At 45.8% G+C, this 19981-nt stretch overlaps 2 protein-coding genes across 2 annotated transcripts in view; both read left to right on the top strand.

The window, feature by feature from the left end:
- The window catches only part of GRAMD1C (GRAM domain containing 1C), a 49728-nt gene extending 40804 nt beyond the window's left edge, over nucleotides 1-8924 (top strand). Inside the window, exons 10-17 of the mRNA XM_054269867.1 lie at nucleotides 64-182; nucleotides 1269-1411; nucleotides 2975-3078; nucleotides 3777-3956; nucleotides 5423-5480; nucleotides 5981-6091; nucleotides 6914-7019; nucleotides 8725-8924. Of these exons, the coding sequence (XP_054125842.1) occupies nucleotides 64-182; nucleotides 1269-1411; nucleotides 2975-3078; nucleotides 3777-3956; nucleotides 5423-5480; nucleotides 5981-6091; nucleotides 6914-7019; nucleotides 8725-8802 (899 nt within the window). The 3' untranslated portion in view covers nucleotides 8803-8924. The remainder of the gene's footprint in view (nucleotides 1-63; nucleotides 183-1268; nucleotides 1412-2974; nucleotides 3079-3776; nucleotides 3957-5422; nucleotides 5481-5980; nucleotides 6092-6913; nucleotides 7020-8724) is intronic.
- Nucleotides 8925-10015: 1091 nt separating this feature from the next.
- ZDHHC23 (zinc finger DHHC-type palmitoyltransferase 23) lies at nucleotides 10016-13907 on the top strand. Its single transcript, XM_054269868.1, has 4 exons — nucleotides 10016-10137; nucleotides 10352-11047; nucleotides 11736-11903; nucleotides 12724-13907. Exons 1-4 carry the CDS (start codon nucleotides 10031-10033, stop codon nucleotides 12989-12991), a joined length of 1239 nt encoding a protein of 412 aa, XP_054125843.1. The 5' UTR covers nucleotides 10016-10030; the 3' UTR covers nucleotides 12992-13907.
- The last annotated feature ends 6074 nt before the right edge of the window (nucleotides 13908-19981 follow it).

Genomic DNA, 19981 nt, shown 5'->3' with positions numbered 1-19981 from the left:
ACTGTTAAGACATGATAAGATAGGTAATTTTTTATGTGAGATCTTGCATAACTTCTCATCTAGATGCTGTATCAACCCCTTGGAATAGAGACTCCAATGGCAATCAGTTGAGGACTTTGACGTACACTGTAACAATTAACAATCCCCTCTGTGGGAAGTTCACCACTGCAACGGAGAAGCAGGTACTGTGTGCATGTGTGTGTCTGTCTGTCTGGTGCCCTTTAGAGCAAGGGACAGATCCACTCTGTGGTCTGTCACAGTTCTCACTGTGGATTAAAGTTCAGTGAACTGAATATGTATCTGGAGTTTAAACAGAGCATCTCTCAGGTGTCTTGCTGTGTCTCTCACCATTACTGAGCCAATGCTTATGAAATGAAAGAGGCTTTCTGCCTTTACAGGTGTCTGTAAATTCCCATGAAACATCTCTTAGGAACTGGGGGGTGAAAAGGTGCAATTAAAGGCTTTCAGTGTCCACTTCTGGGCTCCCGAGTATGAGAGGTGAAGAGCTTAACCAAGGGCAACTAAGATGATGAAAGGACTGGAGCATCCCATGTGAGAAATGGCTGAGAGCTGGAAATCTTCAGCCCAGAGAAGAGAACACTCAGGGACATCTTAAAATTTATAGAAGCATCTGAAGGAGGGTGCAAAAAATTCTGAGACAGGCCCTCACTATCAAAGGCCACAGATTTCAGTGGTGCCCAGTGACAGGACCAGAGGTTTGGACACAAACTGAAACACAGATGATTCCTTTTGAACATCAGGAAACACTTTTTCACTGTGACGGTGACTAAGCAGTGGAACAGATTGTTCACAGATGTTGTGGTACCTCCTTCCTTGGAGGTATTGGAAAGCCACTTGGACATGGACCTAGGCAACCAGCTCTAGATAGTCCTGCCTGAGTTCTTGGACAAGACAAGCACCAGAGGTGCCTTCCAATCTCAACCCTCTTGTAATTCTGCTTTGGGAAAGGTCTCAAAGAAAAGCTGTGGTCATGAGGCAGTGGCCAGCCTTGTATCTGGTACTTGAGGTGGCAGTGGGGAAGTCCTGATGCTGCTGATGTTGGCTCTAGCAGGAGGCATCTTCTCTTTTCCCACCCCACCTATACTTGATATTCTTAACTGGTTTTTATAGTGGTTCTTCAGGCTTTCTCTCTTCTTGAGTTCACTTGGAGTTGGTTGATCCAGCCTAAGGAACTCAGGCTGAAAGGGGGTGGGGGAAATTTGTGTACCATGAGTATACCTTCTTAATTGTCTTTTCTTTTTTGATAGATCCTGCATAAGCAGAGCCAGAAAGGTCAGTCTTACCAGGTAGATGCTGAGGTCCTGACCCACGACGTCCCCTACCATGATTATTTCTACACTGTGAACAGATACTGCATCAGCCGCACGTCCAGTCACAAGTGCCGGTTACGGTGAGCCTGCGTGCTGCGCCGGGGAGGGCAGAAGCCAAGGCAGGGATGTCCTCAGTTGAGATTTTCCAGCAGCACTGAGAATGTTGGCTTCTTTTATGAAGAATAAGCTTAGTTTATTTAGTTTATTTAGCTGTGCTTGCATCTCATTAATGCAGTGAGAAATTAACTGAGATGTTGACTCTGAGGTACAGAACTCGTCTCCCAGACTGAACTGGGTCCTGACCAGCCTTGTGTTTTTTGAGTGCAGCTGTGTGAGTGGGAGAAATTGGAAAAAATTGAGATGTTTTATTAGAAGGTTTCCCAGTCATCCTTGCTAAAGGCCTATAGAGGAGAATGTTTTCACAGGAATGTGCAGAGAAGATAGAATGTACTTAATTTTGCAAGGAGGGTACTCAAGTGAACTCTGTCTAGATATGGAATTTCCTCTCCCATTTGTTGAAAACGATGTAAGTGGTGCTGTCTTTAGTAAGAGCTTTTTTCTCAACCTTAATCAGTGCTCAGGAAAGGTTAGCAAGCCTGGATTCTATTCTGGCAAATCTCAGGCTACTGAAAACTCCCTCTCTACTGGGAGAATGGAATGAAGGTCCTTGAACGACTGCTTTGGATTTTTTTTTTGAGTGAATCGCTGTTCTTCTTTGAGACCTAGACTTGTTTTTTTCTGAGACATACAACAGCCCAAGGATAAGAGGAAAAACCTAGGTGCACACGGTGCACAGAGCATACATGTATAGAACAGAAAGGCACATGGTGATGTTACAGCTGGCCTTACTAAACTGTGTTTAAAATGGCTCAGAAACTCTGTTTGAAAGGAGTTGTTTTGTTATACCATGCACAGTGGGCTTACGTTGATTTGGAAGATTACTTAAAAAGTTGAAAAAAGTGTATTCTAGGATGGTCAGTCTTCTTGACTGAAATTAAGGACTTTGTCCTTTATGAATAGCTTTGGGATTCACTCAGTTAAAGCATGCCTCTGAAGGATTCTAGTCCAATTCATTTTTATTCTGGAAGCAGTATTGATTAGCTTTACCTGAGGAATGCAGGGTATGCACAGTAGGAATGTAGGTTTCCCCTCTGTCATGCTCGTGGAAAGACAGATTTTAATTTCTGTCTACTCAGGGTAGGGTGTGAGCACTTGAGTTGTGATAAAGAATTTCACTTTCTGCTATTGTAGTGCCTATGTAATATATCATGTGTAGTCATACAAAGTAATAATCATTACTTTATTATCTGGAAGCCTGAATCCTATTTTAAATATGTGTTAAAATGAGAATGCTTCAGAGGATAGAAATCATCTGGTAGTCTGAGCCTGAAGGAAAACATTCCAAAATGTTTCCCATAATTTGGACATTTAGATTTTGACACTTTAGCTAGAGATGTTGTCTTTGCTACTGTCTGTCTCTTGCATTTTTTCAATGAAAGTGCTGCCCAGCTGGAGAGCGATGGCAGTTCCAGTTGGTATTGCAGATTGTAGACATAAGCTGGAGGCTGCTTCTGATAAGAGATTTCTGCTATCACTGTGCCACCTAGAAGAGCACTTTTCCATTATTGCATTCTGTTTTCTAGGGTTTCTGCAGAAGTGAAGTACAAAAAACAGCCTTGGGGCCTTGTCAAGTCTGTAATTGAGAAGAATACCTGGGGAGGAATACAGGAAAACTTCAAACAACTTGGTGAGGCATTTTCTTCTTTGTGCTGGAGTAAGGAGCCTACCTTTGCTATGTACTTTTTTTTTTTTTTTTTTGTCTGTCAAACCTGGCTCCTTAAAGAAAGGCTTGAAAAAAGGGCAACACCTAAGCAGTCTTAAAGACAGAACTTGCTGTCATCAGTGTATCTGCCAGTTCTGGGGTATGAAAGAAGCCTTGTGGCTAACAAGGGGCTCTTGTATACCTGGCCATAATGGCTTTCAGAAGGAAAACAGAGGAGCAGCAGGAAAGCTGTTATTCTCAGCTGGATGTGCTCATCTCTAAGAATTTCCTTGACTGTGCCTATGAGAGGAGAAACAGTGGCACTTGGCAGGCTCCATGGATGTCTGTTCACAGCCTGGCCAGCCACTGCTGCAGGCTCACAGTCTAACACAATTTCAAGCCTCAGTCTAACAGTGTCTTGCAGTGCTCTTCCAACTGCTGTCTGGCATAGCATTGAACAATCCTGCCTGGGGCTGAGTGTGCACCACCTCTGCAGTGTTCCAAGTGCCCTCTAGAAAATGGAACAGGGGTGGAGGTCAGGGTGTAGTTCGCCAATTACCTGCTTTAAGTTCATGTATTGGAACAAGGTGTGCTTGTTCCTCTCACTGCCATCTTGCATATCTCACAATTTGTCTTCAGCTTTCTTTTTGACACTTTGGTAACCTTATTTTTTTCCACTGCAGAATCAGATCTCCTAATGGAGGAATATGCAATTAATCAATCCATAGAAGACTCTGGGAAATTACTTGCTCTGAGACGAAGGCGACGCACTTTACACCGGGGTTTGGCAGAATCACTTCCCAAACGCTCTGCCCAGCATTCCTCTGGTGACCTGGGAGTAGAGTCCCAGGGCAGCTTAATAGGTAGGAATTTTTTATATCAAGTGTTTTCTAAAAGGTATGTTCAAGAAAGCATAACTTTTAAAATAGTGCAAGAGTAGCACTTGTGTAAGTATTGCTCTTTTCTGTGATAGCAAATGCTTTAGCAAGTTCAAGCTTGCATAAAGTATATTTGGAGCATGCATGACCACTTTTATCATAAGTATCTCGTGAAATTAGGCTAATACCACCTTCAGTTTTAAAACAGACAAAAATCAACCAAAATCTTAAATACTGCTCTGTATCTGCAAAGGTTTGAAAATGAGATTGGATCAGGGAAAATAAAACCTGATCCATGTAAAGTTTCTGAAAATTTTTTTTCTTCAAATAACTACACACACAGGTGATGAGTTGGTTGAACTTTGCTACTTGGCTCTTGGCCCTGTCATCTCAGTTTTGGCTATTGATTTTTAATGTTAAGAAGTCTGTTTCCCATATGCTTCTGTAATTTCTGGGTCACTGAAGCATTTCTTGCAGTTCTACTGCCCTTAGGCATGACAGACTTGGCCACCAGCATATACAACATTAGTATCACCTAGGGAGATGAGGAACATCTGTGCACTAGTTTGCACTAGGGAATGGTGGATTCCATGACAGAAGCTGGATTGTAAACAGTAAGGTAGGAGCAAGTACACTTCCCTAAAGAGGGAGACGACACTGTGTATAGATAGCACTGAGGGAATATTTGGATCAACAGCATGAGTAAAGGGCTCTACCTTTGTGAAATTGCTTCCTAATTACTTAATTTTGCTACTGTTGCTCCACCTTTTCAAATGAGTTTGCCTCTGTGTGTATTACAGCTTTTATGTATGTCTATTGTGCAGGGCGGGATGTGCAAAATCAATTATATTTAAAGATAAGTGTGCCCACAGTGATAACTGCTCGGTTTGGAGAGAACAGGCGCACTGTGTCCCTCAGTGTCTGATCCCTGATGCCTGCAGAACAGCAGGTGGCCTCCCAAAGAGCTGTTTTCAGGACAATAGCTAAACCACGCCAGTAAGGATGGGACAAGTTACAGGAAAATGTGACTGACACTGGTTGTCAGAAAGATGAACGTGAGCAGGAGCGCCAGCAGGAGAGCCGCTTTGCAGCTGTCTCTGCAGTGCATGACCAGCAGCACGTTTGTGTGTTAGTCATGGATGGACTTCAGCCTTCTCAGGCAATTCAGGTTTAATGTGACCATGGCCCAGTATTGTGTTCTCCCCAGCACAGTGGGTAGGGGGAATTCTGATGGAAGAGCCAAACTGTTCAGCCAGCTTCTCAGAGATGATTGCAAAAATGCCTTGGTGAATGTTGGAGGTGATCCTATGCACCTACATGACCTGATTTCCATCAGAAGTTGTTGGGCTGTTGTGTGTGAAGTGCTGGGCACTGACATGTATCTATCTGCAGACATCCTTTAGGAATAGTCTTTAGTACTTTTTAACCTCCTTCTCTTCCCTGCCCTATAGGAAGGAAAAGAGATGCAGTAAGTAGGACCACCACCATCATTGTAGTAATGAGTGTCTTGTAAGTACTCACTTGCATTAAAGTGTTGCTTGACTCAAGCTCATCTTGTTTTTATCTGTATTTGTTCCTCACTTTTATGTTAAGGTTGCATGTAGCATGATAAACTAATTTGAGTGGAACATGGGGATATAGAAGAGGAATGGATTGACTTGGAAATGACATGTGGGATGAAAATGCTGACTTGTCAAACTAGTCTACCTTACAGGTTTACTTAGATCTGATCCAATTAAAAAATAAAGTCTAGGATCCACTCATTCGTAATTTTAAAAGTTCCAAGAAGAGATACTGTTGTTATTTTTTGCTATTACCCAGCTTAATGGTAACTGCTAGGAATTGTTCAGATAGATACTAATTTTCAGTATAGTGCTGCCCCACACCTTTTTTCTCCCAGGATGCTGGGAGGATTCTGTTTCCTTAGCTGTCTTTAGCTATGATCTTATGTTTGTAGCATTGCAAATGAAATTGTTGAAAAATTGATTTTTGTTCTTTTCTATCTACAGTTTGCTGCTCTTGGTCTTGCTGAATATAACACTGTTCCTCAAACTCTCAAAGATAGAGCATGCAGCTCAGTCCCTTTATCATGTCCAGCTTCAGGAGGAAAGCTCTTTGAAGTGAGTTCACAATCTTTGCTTGCTTTCTTTTTCAGCTTATGTGAGAATCTGATCTAAAAAATAAATTATAAACAATGAAATTGAGTGGTAAGTTTTCAGAAGTGGCTGGGGCTTGCTGTACTTCTGTGGTCTATGCTGAAATCCAATGACATGTCTGACTACATCTTGCAGTAATAAATTTCTTCTTTGACAAGCTGTTTTGGGAGAAATGTTAACCTTAGTTTGCATTTATCAGCTGCTGTGACTCATCTTCTGTGAATATCATAGTGCTGATCACAGAACTGAAGTGTTCGTCCTGTGTGAACCAGCATGTTCTCAAATGGAATGTTAAAGATTCATTTAGCTTTTTAGCTTCTCTCTGTGAGTCCCCTAAATCTCCTCTCCTTCACAAACTTCCATGTTAGGTGCCTTTTTTACTCAGGCACAGAAAGATGTTGCTTCCTCTTGAATACAGTATCAAGAAAAAAGTTAAAAACCATATCCTGATTTTGAGTCTGGAAGGGATGTGGGGACCTCCCATAGTGACAGAACTGGTTAGAGTGACTTTCTTCTTAAGAAGGCTCTTGCTCCCTGAAGTGTGGACCTTACATTGTAAACATAATGTGAGCACAGTTTTTTCTTGGTGGCTGTTGCCTGTAAAGGTCTGAGGTACTAGCTTCAAGCAAACAGGTATTGGAATTCAACTGCAGGCAGCTTTGTATGTGGCTTTTGTAAGAGGATGCTCTCAGCAATGGCAGAGCAATGGTGGCAGAGAACAGTTGTTTTTAAAAAGGCATTGGGGTGCATGCTTCATGTTTCTGATGTCACCTCAATCTTTTTCAGCATATCCCCAGAAATTGTATCAAAAGAGGAGATACCTCAATATGATAAGGAACAGGTTAAACATGTGAAGGGAGTTTTAAGAGACTCAATTGAAATGCTTGAGCAGGTAGGTCTGAAAATCTTTCCTGGTGATTTTTGTTCTTGTACATCTTTTCTCCCTTGTGTTATCATAGCTTGATGTGGTCTGGTGCTAGATAAAGTTTTCTTGATCTGTTTTGCCCCAGGCTTGAGTTTAGTTAACAGGCAGTGCTTATGTTTCTGATGTTTCGGATCACTTTGGTTTTGAATTTGTTTCTTGGAGGGTTAGGTTTGTTGTTTTTTGGATGGTTGGTTTTTGTTTGGGTTTGTTTGTTTGTGGGTGGGTTTGTTTTGTTTTGTTTTTTGTTGGTTTGAGTTTTTTATTTGACTAAGATGTAAGTACTCATGTCAATTTTCTTAAACTTGTCATGTGCTTAAGAGGAGATGTGTTAATGCAGTTCTGAATCATGACAAAGCAAAGACTGGACTATTTTAAAACACATTCCCTTTTCTAAGAACACTCATATTAAGATTTGTGAAGTGTTTTCCCATCTTACTATGGAATTTCTTAATTCAGGTTTATCCTGGCATTTGTTCCCCACTACTCCTCTAGATATTGGCAAGAGCTTCATTTAGCATTGATATCAAGGGGCCACCTAATCTCCAGTGAAAAATAAATAATTTCTGCAGACCATATGTTTCTGAGAGACTCCACAGAAGATAATCTTCCTTCACAGTAACTTAAAATTTCAGGCTCTTGTATACTACAGACAAAAAAAAAAAGGTAGAATATTGTTGTGTCTCTCTGATCATGAAGCCCATGGCTGTTAAATCCTTACAATCCCTAGACTGAAATTTCAACTCAGTACCTGAAGGACAGTAAATTCATGCTTTAGTTTTTACTTACTACTCAGGAATGTTCTGATTTTAACTTCATTGATTATATCTTGAAATGCGATGGAACAAATTATTAGTTTAGGAAAGCTGAAGGGGGAGTTCACATGTACCTTTCTCCATTGTTTGCTCTTTGTTCTTCCATGAAAGTACCCATGTCAATTTTCTCCACTAAAGGAGGTTAGAAAAAGAAGCCATTTCTTACACTCCTCATTTAGAGGTGTCTCTGCATGCACAGCTGCTATTAATCTGTTAATTAACCACTTTGATCACAACTTGAAAAAGCCTAAGTGCTGCAAGTTTCACTTTAGAGATGAAATTTTCTGGTTTTCAGGCCATTTTTATTTTCTCGGCTTACGATTCAAACAATTCCTAATTCTGAAGTGTTAAGTACTTTTTGAGCACACAGTGTAAAAAAAGAAAAGTGAGAATTTAGCCACCTTTTTCATCCAGAATAACACTTCTTGTCTGGAAGTCCTGAAGCATCTTAATGCTTGATACCTTGTGTTTTCTGAGGGTTGTCAATAACCTAAACATGTTTTGTGCACCAAAATGCACTAGGAGGGCCAGGTAGTAAAAGAAAATTCATGTTGTGCTGCCATGTTCCTTGGAGTATTTGCACTGAACATTATCTGTGACTAAAAATGAGTGGAGTGGTTTATCTGTGCTGTTGTCTGGTGAGGTATTAAGACTTTATCATCCTGGACTGTTTGTATTTATAAACTCTACAGAGTGTAGCTGTTAGGAGAGCACAGTAAGCTGTTTATGGAAACAGGGAGGAGGAAATCACATGAAATCTTTAAAAGAAAATGAGGAGGGAGACTTTATTTTCCTGATATCTCACCCATGCAGTAGACTGACTTAAGTAATTGGTGGGGGGGTGGATTGTGTCTCCACAGCTGAAGATTTCCCTTTCCATGCTCCAAAGAAGCTTTGACCACTTGAACAGGACACAGAGCAGCAAGACTGAGAGTTAATAGCCACATCAGCTTTTCATTCAAGATACTGGAAGAACAGATGTGTGTGTGAGGACTTGTGGGGTAGGGACTGTAACTGTCTCCTCTGGACTCTTTACTGTTGCACAGAATAAAAGGTTTGTGGAAGAAGTAAGTCGGGTTCTGCATTGCCATAGCTTGGCAGTCTTGTCTCTCCTGCCAGCCTTCTTCCCTGGGGAGTTTCAATTCCAAACAGTGCAGAGCTCTTGGATCCATCCCAGGGTGAGTGAGTGAGGGCAGTTGTACTGCTGGTGAATGGATCTGAACATTTCAGAGGGAAAAACACCCTTGGCAGAGAACTAGGCTTGTCTCTTACAAAATTGCAGCTTTTTATGTCAACGTAGGAAAATGACCATCAGTGAAGAGTGTTTTGGAGAAAAAAGAATGTTAGTGGATTCACAGCCACAGGATCTTCATAGGCTTTTTTTAGCCTTGGGGACCTTGTGAAAGAAGTCACCATCTTAACGATGAATATGCCTAAGATTAATTAACAGGAAAAGGTTTGAGATCTCTTGCATACTGCAAGCTTTGGCAGGCTGCCTTCTGCCATATGTTTCCAGCTCTCCCAGAGAAATTTCAGCCCTCGGTATTTTCCCTCTGTCAAGGGCTGTGCTTCAGCGTGGTGTGCCCACTGATGATGAAACTCCTTTTCATGTGCTTCAAGCGTTTTCCAAGCAGGTTGAGGGAAGGAAGATGAATACAGAAAGAAAATCCCAGAAAATGCAAGGGCTCCCTCCCTCGAGTTTGGGCTGTGCTAGGAGGGCAGCGCTGGCTCGGGCGGTGCGCAGCCCGTGGGGCAGTGGTGCAGACACAGGTGTGGGGTGGGGAGGGGGGGTGCAGGGTCGGTGTGGGGGTGTGCGGGGGGGCAGCTTTTCCCGGGGCCGTGTCCAGCCCGGGCAGCGGGGGCGGCCCGAGCCCGCGGCCCCGCCCCGCCGGCCGCCACCTGTTGCGCTGCCCTTTAAGGCAGGTGCCCCCGCGTGACGGCGGCGCCGCCCCCCGCGCGCCCATTGGCGCGCGCCGCCGTCAGGTGGACGGTCCGGGCGGGGGCGCCGCCCCCCGCACACCTCGGGGCGCGCGCGGCCAATGGCGGGCGTGCGCTGCGGCGGGGGCGGGGCCGCGGGGCGGGGGCGGCGGCGCGCGCGGGGCACCTGAGGCGGCGGCGGCGGGAGCCGCTCCCGGCCCCGCGGGAGGGACGGGGCGGGCGGCGGCGATGGAGGAGCCGCTCTGCTGCTGCGAGTACGTGGACCGGCGCGGCCGGCGCAACCACCTGGCGGCGTGCTGCTGCGACTGCGAGGAGCTGGACGACGGCTGCGACAGGTACCGGCTCCGCGACCCTCGGGGGCCGCCGACTGCGGGACACCCTCCCGGCGGCGGCGTCCCCGCGGGGCTGCCGCCCTGAGGGCGGGATAGCCGCGCCCCGCTTCCCGGGAAACTTGTCGGGAGAGAGGAAAGGGGAGGCGGTGGGACGGGGCGGGGGGCGGGAGCGCGGCCGTCCCGGTGCCAGCCGGCGCTGTGCTCCCCGCGCTCGCAGGTGGCTGACGTGCAGATCCCTGCCCCCGGGAGCGCTGGAGAGCATCGCCGACACCATCGCGGACCGGCTGCGGGTCCCCTGGTTCTCGGGGGCCGTGAAGATCAACGTCAGCCTCGTGCCGCCGCTCGTCCTGCTGCCCGTCTTCCTCCACGTCGCCGCCCTGCACTTCCTGCTGGGGCTCATCGTCCTGACGTCCCTGCCCGTTGTGGTGCTGTGGTATTACTACCTCACCCACCGGAGGAAGGAACGGACTCTGTTCTTCTTGAGCCTGGGGCTCTTCTCCTTGGGATATATGTACTATGTGTTTCTCCGGGAGGTGGTTCCCCGGGGCCACGTGGAGCATTCCCAAGTGGTCACTCTCACGTGCGGGTTAATTCTTATGCTTGCAGCCCTGTCTCGAGCCAAGAAGGACCCTGGCTACCTTCCTATCCCAGCAGGCAACGAGAAGCCATCGCACCAGGGTTTGCACAACAAGAGTATTAGAGGGAGCTCCGGCGGGCTCCATGGCATCTCGGGCGCTGCCAGCAGTCGTGCTGTGAATGGGGAGGCTAAAGGTTATTGCAGCATGTCAGCTGAGCAGCCAGCAGGTGTGAAAAAGGACTGGTGCACTAAATGCCAGCTGGTCAGGCCAGCCCGAGCAGGGCACTGCCGGCTTTGTGGTAGGTGCGTGAGGAGGCTGGACCATCACTGTGTCTGGTAGGTTTTGCACGGCTGAGGCTCCCCGTGTTCTCTCTCTGAGTTCCCTCCTTTTTAAAGTAAGCTTCTTTTTTTACAGTCCCTGATAAATAGAGTTGCTTTTGCTATGTGCAAGACCTTATGATACTCTTTAAATACAAAAGGCTTTGTATTTACCCTTTAAAAGAACAGTTAGAATAACTGTTTATTCTAAGTGGGTTGAGCTGATAGCTGAAAGCTTCTACAGCATACTTCAGAATTGCTTTTACTTCTCTACTGTTTTTCATCAGTTTGGGATTGGTTTTGCTGTGGGTTTTCTTGGATTTGGTTTTTTTGCTTTAGACTTGGTCTGTAAAGCACTAGTAATCCTGCAGTTAAGTTGCATTAGCTCTGTCCTGGGGCAAGGGACCCCAAAGCTACCTTTTGGGTGTTCCTGTAGGGTGTAATGTATCTCAGAAAGGATACTACCCCTGCTAAAAATTTGATGCAAACAGTCTGCTGCTGTTACCCTGCAGGTCTATTGTCTTGTGTTTGTAACCTTTCTATATAAAGTTATAAAGTTTCCTTGAAGATTTTTCAAAGTTCTTAGCCCGTGTTGACTGCAAGTACCTTGGAAATCAGGTTCTCTGACAGCTGGGGGAGGAAGAAGAAATAGAACACTGTTTCTTTTCTTTTTTTAAGCAAAGTAATCTTTTCTTTCCTTTTGGAGGATTAACAGCTGCGTAGGGGAGCAGAACCATCAAGCTTTCATCCTTGCACTCTCCTTCTTCATGCTCACCTCTGTGTATGGGATTACCTTGACCCTGCACACCATCTGTAGGGGCCGAAGTCTGTTTGTGGCATTGTTCTACTGCCCCGGGGCCTATTCTGACTACAGGTGAGATGTCTGTCTGGGAGAGCTGTGGTGGGAGCAGGCTTGCTCAGGCAGCTTAGCTCCTGTTCCTCATTCTGCTGGTTGTCAGACCTGATCACAAAGTGTTCCCTAAAAAACTCTGGAAAGCAAAGATGTGTTTCTGCTTTTGCCAAGGTGGGCAGCCTGAGACTTGGAGAGAGCTCGCTATTTATGTTGAAAAAGTGGAAGGAGCTGGGATTTGAAGTATTTATTGTGTTATGTATAGATGTACTTTTAGATATGTTTACCCCTGCCTGATGAATGTAATGGTCTGACAGCTTGGAATCCACATGCTCTCTCTCTCTCTCCCTCTCATTCCTTACTATTTATCTAGTGAATGTCCTCCAAGCTGTCTGCCTAGAACATGCTCTGTCTGGCAGGGAAGGTGGTGGGAGCTATTGGACATGAGTTCAGAGACCAGCACTACCACAGATGGGCAGAGTACTGATCTTACTCAAGTGACTCTTCCTTCCTCTACTCCATGTCACGACCTGTAGAGTGAGAGCATCCTGGGGTCCTTAAGTGAGGCCTGAGCACCATTGCAACACAAAGAGTGAAGAGCTAGGTTGTGTGACAGCAATGTGTAAGAGTAGCTCTGCTAGCAGTAAAAGCTCTCATTAAGTAAACCATAAAGCTTTAATTTTGAGAAAGCCTTTAAGGATTATCTGATGAAAGCAGCAAAGTGAGATCACTGTGGCAGATGTAGACAGGGATTTGAAAGGATAGTGATTACCAGGGAAAGTCACTTTAAAGCAGCTGCTCCTGTACTAAATGGCTTCCTTCCCATCTTTTTCCCTGCTGCCAGCTCTGCTCTGTCGTTCACCTGTGTGTGGTACTGTGCCATTGTAACAGCTGGCATGGGATACATCCTCCTTATCCAGCTGTTGAACATCAGCTACAACGTGACTGAGAGGGAAGCTCGGCTGGCTCTGCGGGACAACACTGGGCGCAGGCTGCTGGGTGGGTTAGTGATCGACACTGGCCAGTATAACAGGGGACTCCTGTGCAACTGGGGCCACTTCCTGAGCCTGGGGGCTTCTCCTCCACAGCGCTCTGCCGAGGACATCGTGTGACACTCCTCGTTCGTCAGATGGCGTTGTGTCATGGCTCACTGACTTTGTTTAGCAGGGGAGCAGCCCCTCCCACCAGGACTCCTCCTCACACAACCTTTCCTCGTGGTCGTTATGTGGGCTATCCTCTCACTGACAAGAGCAGATGTTTTCCCCGGTGGAATGGTTCTTCACATGCTGTCAGCCAGCAATAGGATGCAGAAAGCAGCAAGCCATATGTGCAGGTGGGGAGAGGAGGAGCCTGCTGCCTTTTTCACCGTGGGAAACAGCAAGAAGAGCACAAGGTTTTGACAACTTGAGTTTCCCTTAGATGTGAATACTGGCATCAGGAGGAACCTGCTGCTGGGCTTCAGAGACTGCACTGGTTCCTGCAAGGGTTAAGGAATCCCTGGATTTGTACCTATGTGTGCCATTTTGGAGATGTCAGAAGAGTGAACTTTGGACACAGATAACAGATGGAGCCCTGCAGAAACCGGTCTCTTGGGCTAGAAGAGACTGTCTAGGCAGTCACTGGGCAGTGCTCTCCTCTCTGGTGCATTTATTTATTTATTTTTACTATCTCTGATTCCATCCAGCTGTGTACATGCTTCTATTAAGTGCCTTTGTGAGCTACATTCCTGTAGGAGTTTGTACGATCTCTTCACCTCTTGACCCCTAAAGTTGTTATTCCATCCCTGTCTGTCTAAATGAGTGAAAAGAGATCCCGTTGTTCTTTCTGCAAGCCGGGTCTGTATTGGTTTGAAGGCTTTGCTCATCTCCCTCAAAGTGTTTCTGCTCTGATTATGGGTTGTGACATGTGACAGCAGGTAAATACACCAAGTAAGGAGTTTTGAAGCAACATGTGAAGTGAACTTTGAGGGCAAAACAAGAGTGCTGTCTGTCTGGTATTACTGTAGCTTTACCTTCATCCTATGTCTATGGGAGAAGGGAGTCTGTGGGAGAGCAGGCAATTCTGCTAGCAGCATGTTTGGTAGGTAGCATCTTGGTTGTATTGCTGTCAGCACAGTGATCTTGTCTCCTCTCAGCCTGGTTACTGTGGAGCTGCCTGACTATAGATCTGATTTCTCAAGCCAAGAAACCAAGGAACAGATCAACCCTAAGGTACATAGGAAGAGATGGAGGATGTGTTGGAGGTGTTTGTTTTTGGGATAGATGACCTGTACTGGCAGGTAAATGAACCTGTTAAAATGTGCTCTGCAAGAGTGCCGTGTTTTCCTCATCAGCCTGCAACTGTATTATGGCCTGGACTCGAGCTTCAGCCAAAATAACAAGGTTTTGGTGGCAGTGGTTTCTGGATTTCAGGGTGGGATTTTTTGTGTTTTTTTTTTTGCTTTAAGCCCTGTATGTATGCTGTTGGCCCTACAGTAATAGGAGAGGTCTGGCTGGAAGAGCTGGGGACTGTAGCACAAGAATTTCAGGTTGGGCCTGAGTTGCAAAAGCAGAGATGGAGCTTTGTTCCTAGCTGTGGTGTTTTCAGGCGTGTGCAGTGTGCGTGGGTCATGCCTGCCCCTGAGTGCACAGGCATGGCAGGCAGCTGGGGGATGTTGGACTGGTGATGCACATTCACTGTGCTACTGTGCAGTAGCTTTGAAGAATAAATGGATGGTGCATGATGCCAAAAGAAGGCAGGGGCTGTCTGTTGGGATCCCTGCCATATTTTTGAGTGCTTCTCATGATATGTCCCAGTTTAAGGTAAAGACTGTGTTGCTTTTTGCTCTGTTTGGTTTCCTCAAGTGGCACATTTTATAACCAGCAGATAATGAAGGAGCAGCTGCATTTGGAATGTGGCTATACAGTTACTGAATTTCCCTTACTTCTTTCCCCTTTTCATCCAGTAAAGCAGTTCTTTATAAGGAGGTAAAGGGACAGCTCTTTTGCTTCCTACCTCTAACAAAGCACAGCAGAAAGTTCTGACTACTTTCTTGACTCTAATGTTAATAAAGAAGTATGCAGCTGGACTGTGCAGTGTTACTTTATGACCTTCTGTTTGGAGCTTGAAGCATGATCCTAGGAGTTCAAATTGAGACAAAGTTGCTTCCACTTGAGTTGTCTGTAAATGTTTCCATGGCACATATGTATATTGTGATGCCTGCTGAGATGATGTCAAGCTTGGCAACCCTGGAGATAAGGATGTTGTGGTCTAGGAGGATCTTCTTAGATCTTACCCTGCTGGCACTGAGGAAGATAAAGGCAGAAGGACCTCCTGGGCTAAATGAACCCCTGCAGTGGAGACAGCCAATTTGTCCATCCCTGTGTGCTGCACGCACAGGAATCAATCATGCACCCACAGGCTGAACAAGCTCTGGGAGCTTTTGCAGCTTTGAGATAAGTGATTTCTCAGAGTCCTGCTACTCCTGGCTGGGAGAAAGCAGAGCAGATCACAGGGTGCTTCCCTGACACTGCTAACCCTGTGGTGCTCACGTACTCCCACAGGCAGAGATTGGTTTCACCTTGCAGCCTGTCACTGTAGCCTTGTCCCTTAGTGAGTGGGAGGTTTCATCTGAGCAGCTTACACTGAGACTCTCTCTGTTCTCCCAGGCAGCGTGGAATTTGGACTGCAGATCGGAACAAAGGACCTGAGACTAATGTAACCATTCCATACCTTGGTCAAACATGCTCCAGTAGAGTGGGGGCAAAGTGCTAAAGTAAATTTCATTTTTTGCCCTGGCTCCAGCGGGAACTGAAACCATTCAAGACACTAAAAGATTGCAAGGGTGGAGTTTTTTTCTAGGAGGAAAATGCAGTGCTGTTTCCTCAGTGAATAGGAGGTTCAGGTGGCTGTAATCTGCATAGTAATGGTGACTGTTTCTTTAACATCATGGCATTGGTTTACCTCTTCTTCCTGAAAGGATTTGCTTTGTGAATGCATTGGGAGATGAGAAGCATAAAGTAATGGGATATTTTAAAGGCATGTAAATGGGCGGAAGAGTTTCAGTCCCTTCAGATGCATACGTGGGAACTCTCCTTTTAACATCCCTGAGAATTAGCAGGAAACCCTTGGAGGGTAATGCTTCCTTTCCAGTTATTGCGAGGGCAAACTGTTGTGATCTGGCATGCTCAGGAACAGTTTATTCTCTGAGTAATTTCCTGTTGAGCTTGGTACTGACCATGCTGGTAGAAAAATGTTAAAATCTAGGCATACACAGTCAGTCCTTGGGCACCCTGTGTTAGTAACTGCTTAAATCCATGCTGCCTGGGGGTTGGAGCAGTGGGAGCAGCCTGCATATGACAGGGGACTTGTGGGTTGTGTGTGGCCTTCAGGCAATGACCAGTGTCTCACCTGTAAGCTGTATGCCTGGCAGTGCAGAAAACAGTACTCTGCTGGCTCTTGATCATTTTCCCTGTGTGTGAAGAGAGGACCTAAAGCTGACCAAGAGCAGGGAAGGATTTTGCTAATAGCCAGCCCTGATGTTTTTCCACCCAGACTCTGAAAGTTAGTTTATCTTGCTTTACCCATGACCTTTTAAGAGGCATTTGTTGTTTCACAAATAGTGTGGATTTCTGCAGACCAGGCAGCTCTTAGGGGCCCAGGATTCTGGTTTTGCTGGTGTTGTAGTGTTACACCCTCCGTGTCCAAGTGCCATCACCCCATTGTTTGGTGTCTGTAGTAGGAACAGTGCATCATTAGATACATCCTGTAAGTGGTGGCTTGGCACTCTTTAACTGTCTTCCTGCATTGTGCTTTTTTGTAGGCGAGTCACAGGTCCCCACGTTGACTGTTTCTCCATTTAACTTGTCCTCAAATGACAAAAGTCACTGGTGAGCCTGAGCTGGTGCTGCTTGTGACTCCTAATCACATTTCAGCCTTCATGCTATGATGGTGCTTTTTTTTCCCTTCAAAGTAGGTTGCTTTCAAGTGTCTTAATGAAACCATTTGCTGTAAAATTTCTTCTGAAGATAAAATGGATACTGCCTCACTGCCTAATGTCTTAATAATGTGCTTGGTTTTTTCCTCCTATATGAATGTATATTGCCTCATTAGGGCAAGAAGCGTGTGTGATTATGGATGTGTTTTCCTGTATTCCTTTCAGTGAAAAATTCTACAGTTACCTAGGATTTATTTTTTTGCCACTACCAGGAGGATCCTGCAGCAAAAATCTGTTTGCAGACAGGTGAGCTTCTTTGTGAAATGTGGGAATTCAGCCTCCCAAAATCTTGTCTTTATGGAATTCCTGTACTGATAATGTGAAGAGTGATGGGCTCTAGAAGAAAGTGGAAAGTATTTTTTTTAAAACCTGAGTTTTAGGAAGAAATTTTGTGAAACATTTGTGAGCTTTTTTGAAGAGACTGATGTGTGTATGTTTATGTCCATTTTGCATCATGTTCAGTGTTTCCAAATGGGTATCAAATGAATCAAAATAAATTAATGGAAATGGTCTGTGGAGTGGCCTGTTGATTTATGCTGACACATGCAGGCAAGCTGAAATATCAAAAGCTGCCACTACCTCATGGGTATTCAGCTGAGAGCTGGACTTGGCAATAAGGGAGCAAAAGGTTAAGGAAAACTTGGGAAACAAATGTATATCCAGTTCTGCAAAGGTTGACCTTTGGGTTTGTTGGTGGTGAGATGAGAGACCTGCTGGCAGTTCTCAGCATCCTAGAGACATTCCCTCATGGTAGCAATTCATCCTATGAGCAATGAATTATTATCTGAGCAAATTCCAGGCCTTTTTATCCTGTGTCTTGCTTTCCCTCTGACCCCTGCCCACATAATACACCCAGAACCCCAAAAAGGAACAATCTCTTGCTTTAAACTCTTTTCTAAGCCATATTTGGAAATTATATAGTATATTCTCCTTGTAGATAGTGGGAAGAGATGTAACCTTTAATTCTGTTGGTATCTTGGGACTGCTGCTGAAAGTCAAGATAACTTTTAATGAGTAGGCTCACAGGTGCCTTTGATTTGTTGTGGTACTTCTGTCTGCTGCTCAGCTGTTTGTTTGAAGGTAACTTTGCACTGCTGACAGCAAGGACCTTCCAGCAGGGTTTTAGTTGGATGAGACTGGTGTTTGCAGAAGGTTGTCAGACTTGGAAACCCAAGCATGACCAGCTTTAACTCCAGTGCTGTTGATGGGGACACAAGAAACTTCTGTCTCCCCCTAGCTTTTATTTTTTTCCCTGTTGTGGCTTGCTGTGCTGGCCCTGCAGAGCAGGGCCATGCCTGGGATGGCAGCTCCTGTGCTGGGAAGGCCAAGGTCCACTGCTGGGGCAGGTGCCTGTAATGGATAACAGGTTTGCAAATATGTGGGCTGTGTATCATGCTGCAGTAGTCCATGGACCCTTCCCAGGCTAACTATTGTTCCTCCCTGCCTGGGGGGAGGAGAGGCAATTGTTTATTATTTCAGGCACCCTTTCAGATCCAGTTTGTGCAGGGCCTGGGGGAATTGGAAGTGACTGGTGTACAGATTTAATGAGAAGATGGTATTTCTGTGGTTAAGGTTTTTGGGAAACTGTGTTAAAATGCTGTAGGGGCAGGGGTCTTGCTAGAGGATGGGGAGTTTGCAGTCACTTCAAGGTTCTGTTTTTGCTGTTGTACTGCAGTAAAAGTCCTCCCCCCACCCCTGTGCAAGAGAAGGAAAGCCTGGCTGTGCAGCCACCTCCCTCTCTTGCTAAGAAAAGCAAGGAGCTGACAGGCAGGAGTGTGCCTGAGCTGTGAGTGTGGGCTGATGACCAGCATTAAGGCACTGACATCTGCATCTAGCCAAGTGTTGGAGCAGGAGGAATGCTCTGGCACGACTGCAAGCTGAAGCTGTTCCCTTGGTCTGACAAGCCCTCATGTCACTCTCCTGTGGGAGCATAATTTGCAAAACACCAACATTGTGCCAGGGATTTTGGGGTATCCTGTGCGTCATCTGGCATGGCCTTGCTTCTGCCAAGGAGATAGGAGTTGCTTCAGCCAAGTGTGCATCAGTAAGGAAGTCAAGGGGCTTCTCATGTCCCTTTTGATTTAGACCATGTTCAGCAGGAATTTGCCTGATCCCTGAACATCTTCCCTGTCCCTCAGCTGGATCTAGCAGAGGCTTCAGCTCCATGCTTGCACTGGCAGTAGGCCAGGGCTGTCAAAACACAGCTCCTGGATCTTCTTTTGGCTTCTTGCTGCTGCAACTGTCCAACCAAAGAGCATCTTGTCAGGAGAATCTTTCAAAGCTACTAGGAATAGAAGGAAACCCTGGAAGGTAAGAGTATTGGAAGCAAAGGACAGTTTCCAAAGTGTTGACTGTACTTCAAGTTCTTTGGAGGCAACAAAGCCCCACATAAGCAGCATTATTTTCATGGATGGTGAGTGGGAACTGAGATGAGTGGGAGCTGTGGGCTTTGAGGACAAAATGTGCATTGCTGGGGAAAGAATCTGCAGTTTAGTAAACTGGATACACCCCTGAGTAGCCAGTGGTTTGGGGCACCTTTTTAGCTGTGCAAGATGTAAATTCAGTGCATGCCCAGCCTGTTACTAGGGTCAATTCCAGGCTGCATATGGGCACATCCACTCTTCTGCTAAAAACTCCTGTTCCTCCCCTTACAGCTGCAGCATGTCCTGCCTCTGGCTGGCTGGAATGCTGCCTTCTCTCCAGATAGAGATGCTTTCTCTCTCTCACCTTTTGCCCTCTGGGTCACTATTGTCCTTACACAAATCCAGGTGGAAGGTGGGCCAGAGACCTTCCTTGCTGTGTTCATTGTCAAGCCCTGCTAGAGAGGAAAATTCCAGCAGAAAAATGGGAGTATAAGGGCTGGTTCAGCAGTTCCAGGAGCTCATTGGGCCCTACATGGCAGAGACTTCCAACAGGAAAGAATGTCCCAAGAGCAACTGGATTGCTGTTAGCAGCAGGTGTGGTTGCTGGCTGCACTGGGGCATTACTTTGGGAGCTCAGCCCCAGCTCTGCTCCTCCCTGGCTGTTTGGCTCAGTCCTCTGCAAAAAACGCTGCCTGCTCTTCCCCGCAACACGTGTTATCCAGCCTCTCCCAGCTTGTGCTTCCTCTCACAATCTGCCTCTTAGT

The sequence above is a fragment of the Melozone crissalis genome, unplaced genomic scaffold (assembly GCF_028551555.1).
Source record: "Melozone crissalis strain CALT ecotype California unplaced genomic scaffold, PUWL_Pcris_2 ptg000008l_1, whole genome shotgun sequence".
NCBI lineage: Eukaryota > Metazoa > Chordata > Aves > Passeriformes > Passerellidae > Melozone > Melozone crissalis.
The sequence above is the reverse complement of the archived record's forward strand: the minus strand, read 5'-3'. Positions and strand labels throughout refer to the sequence as shown.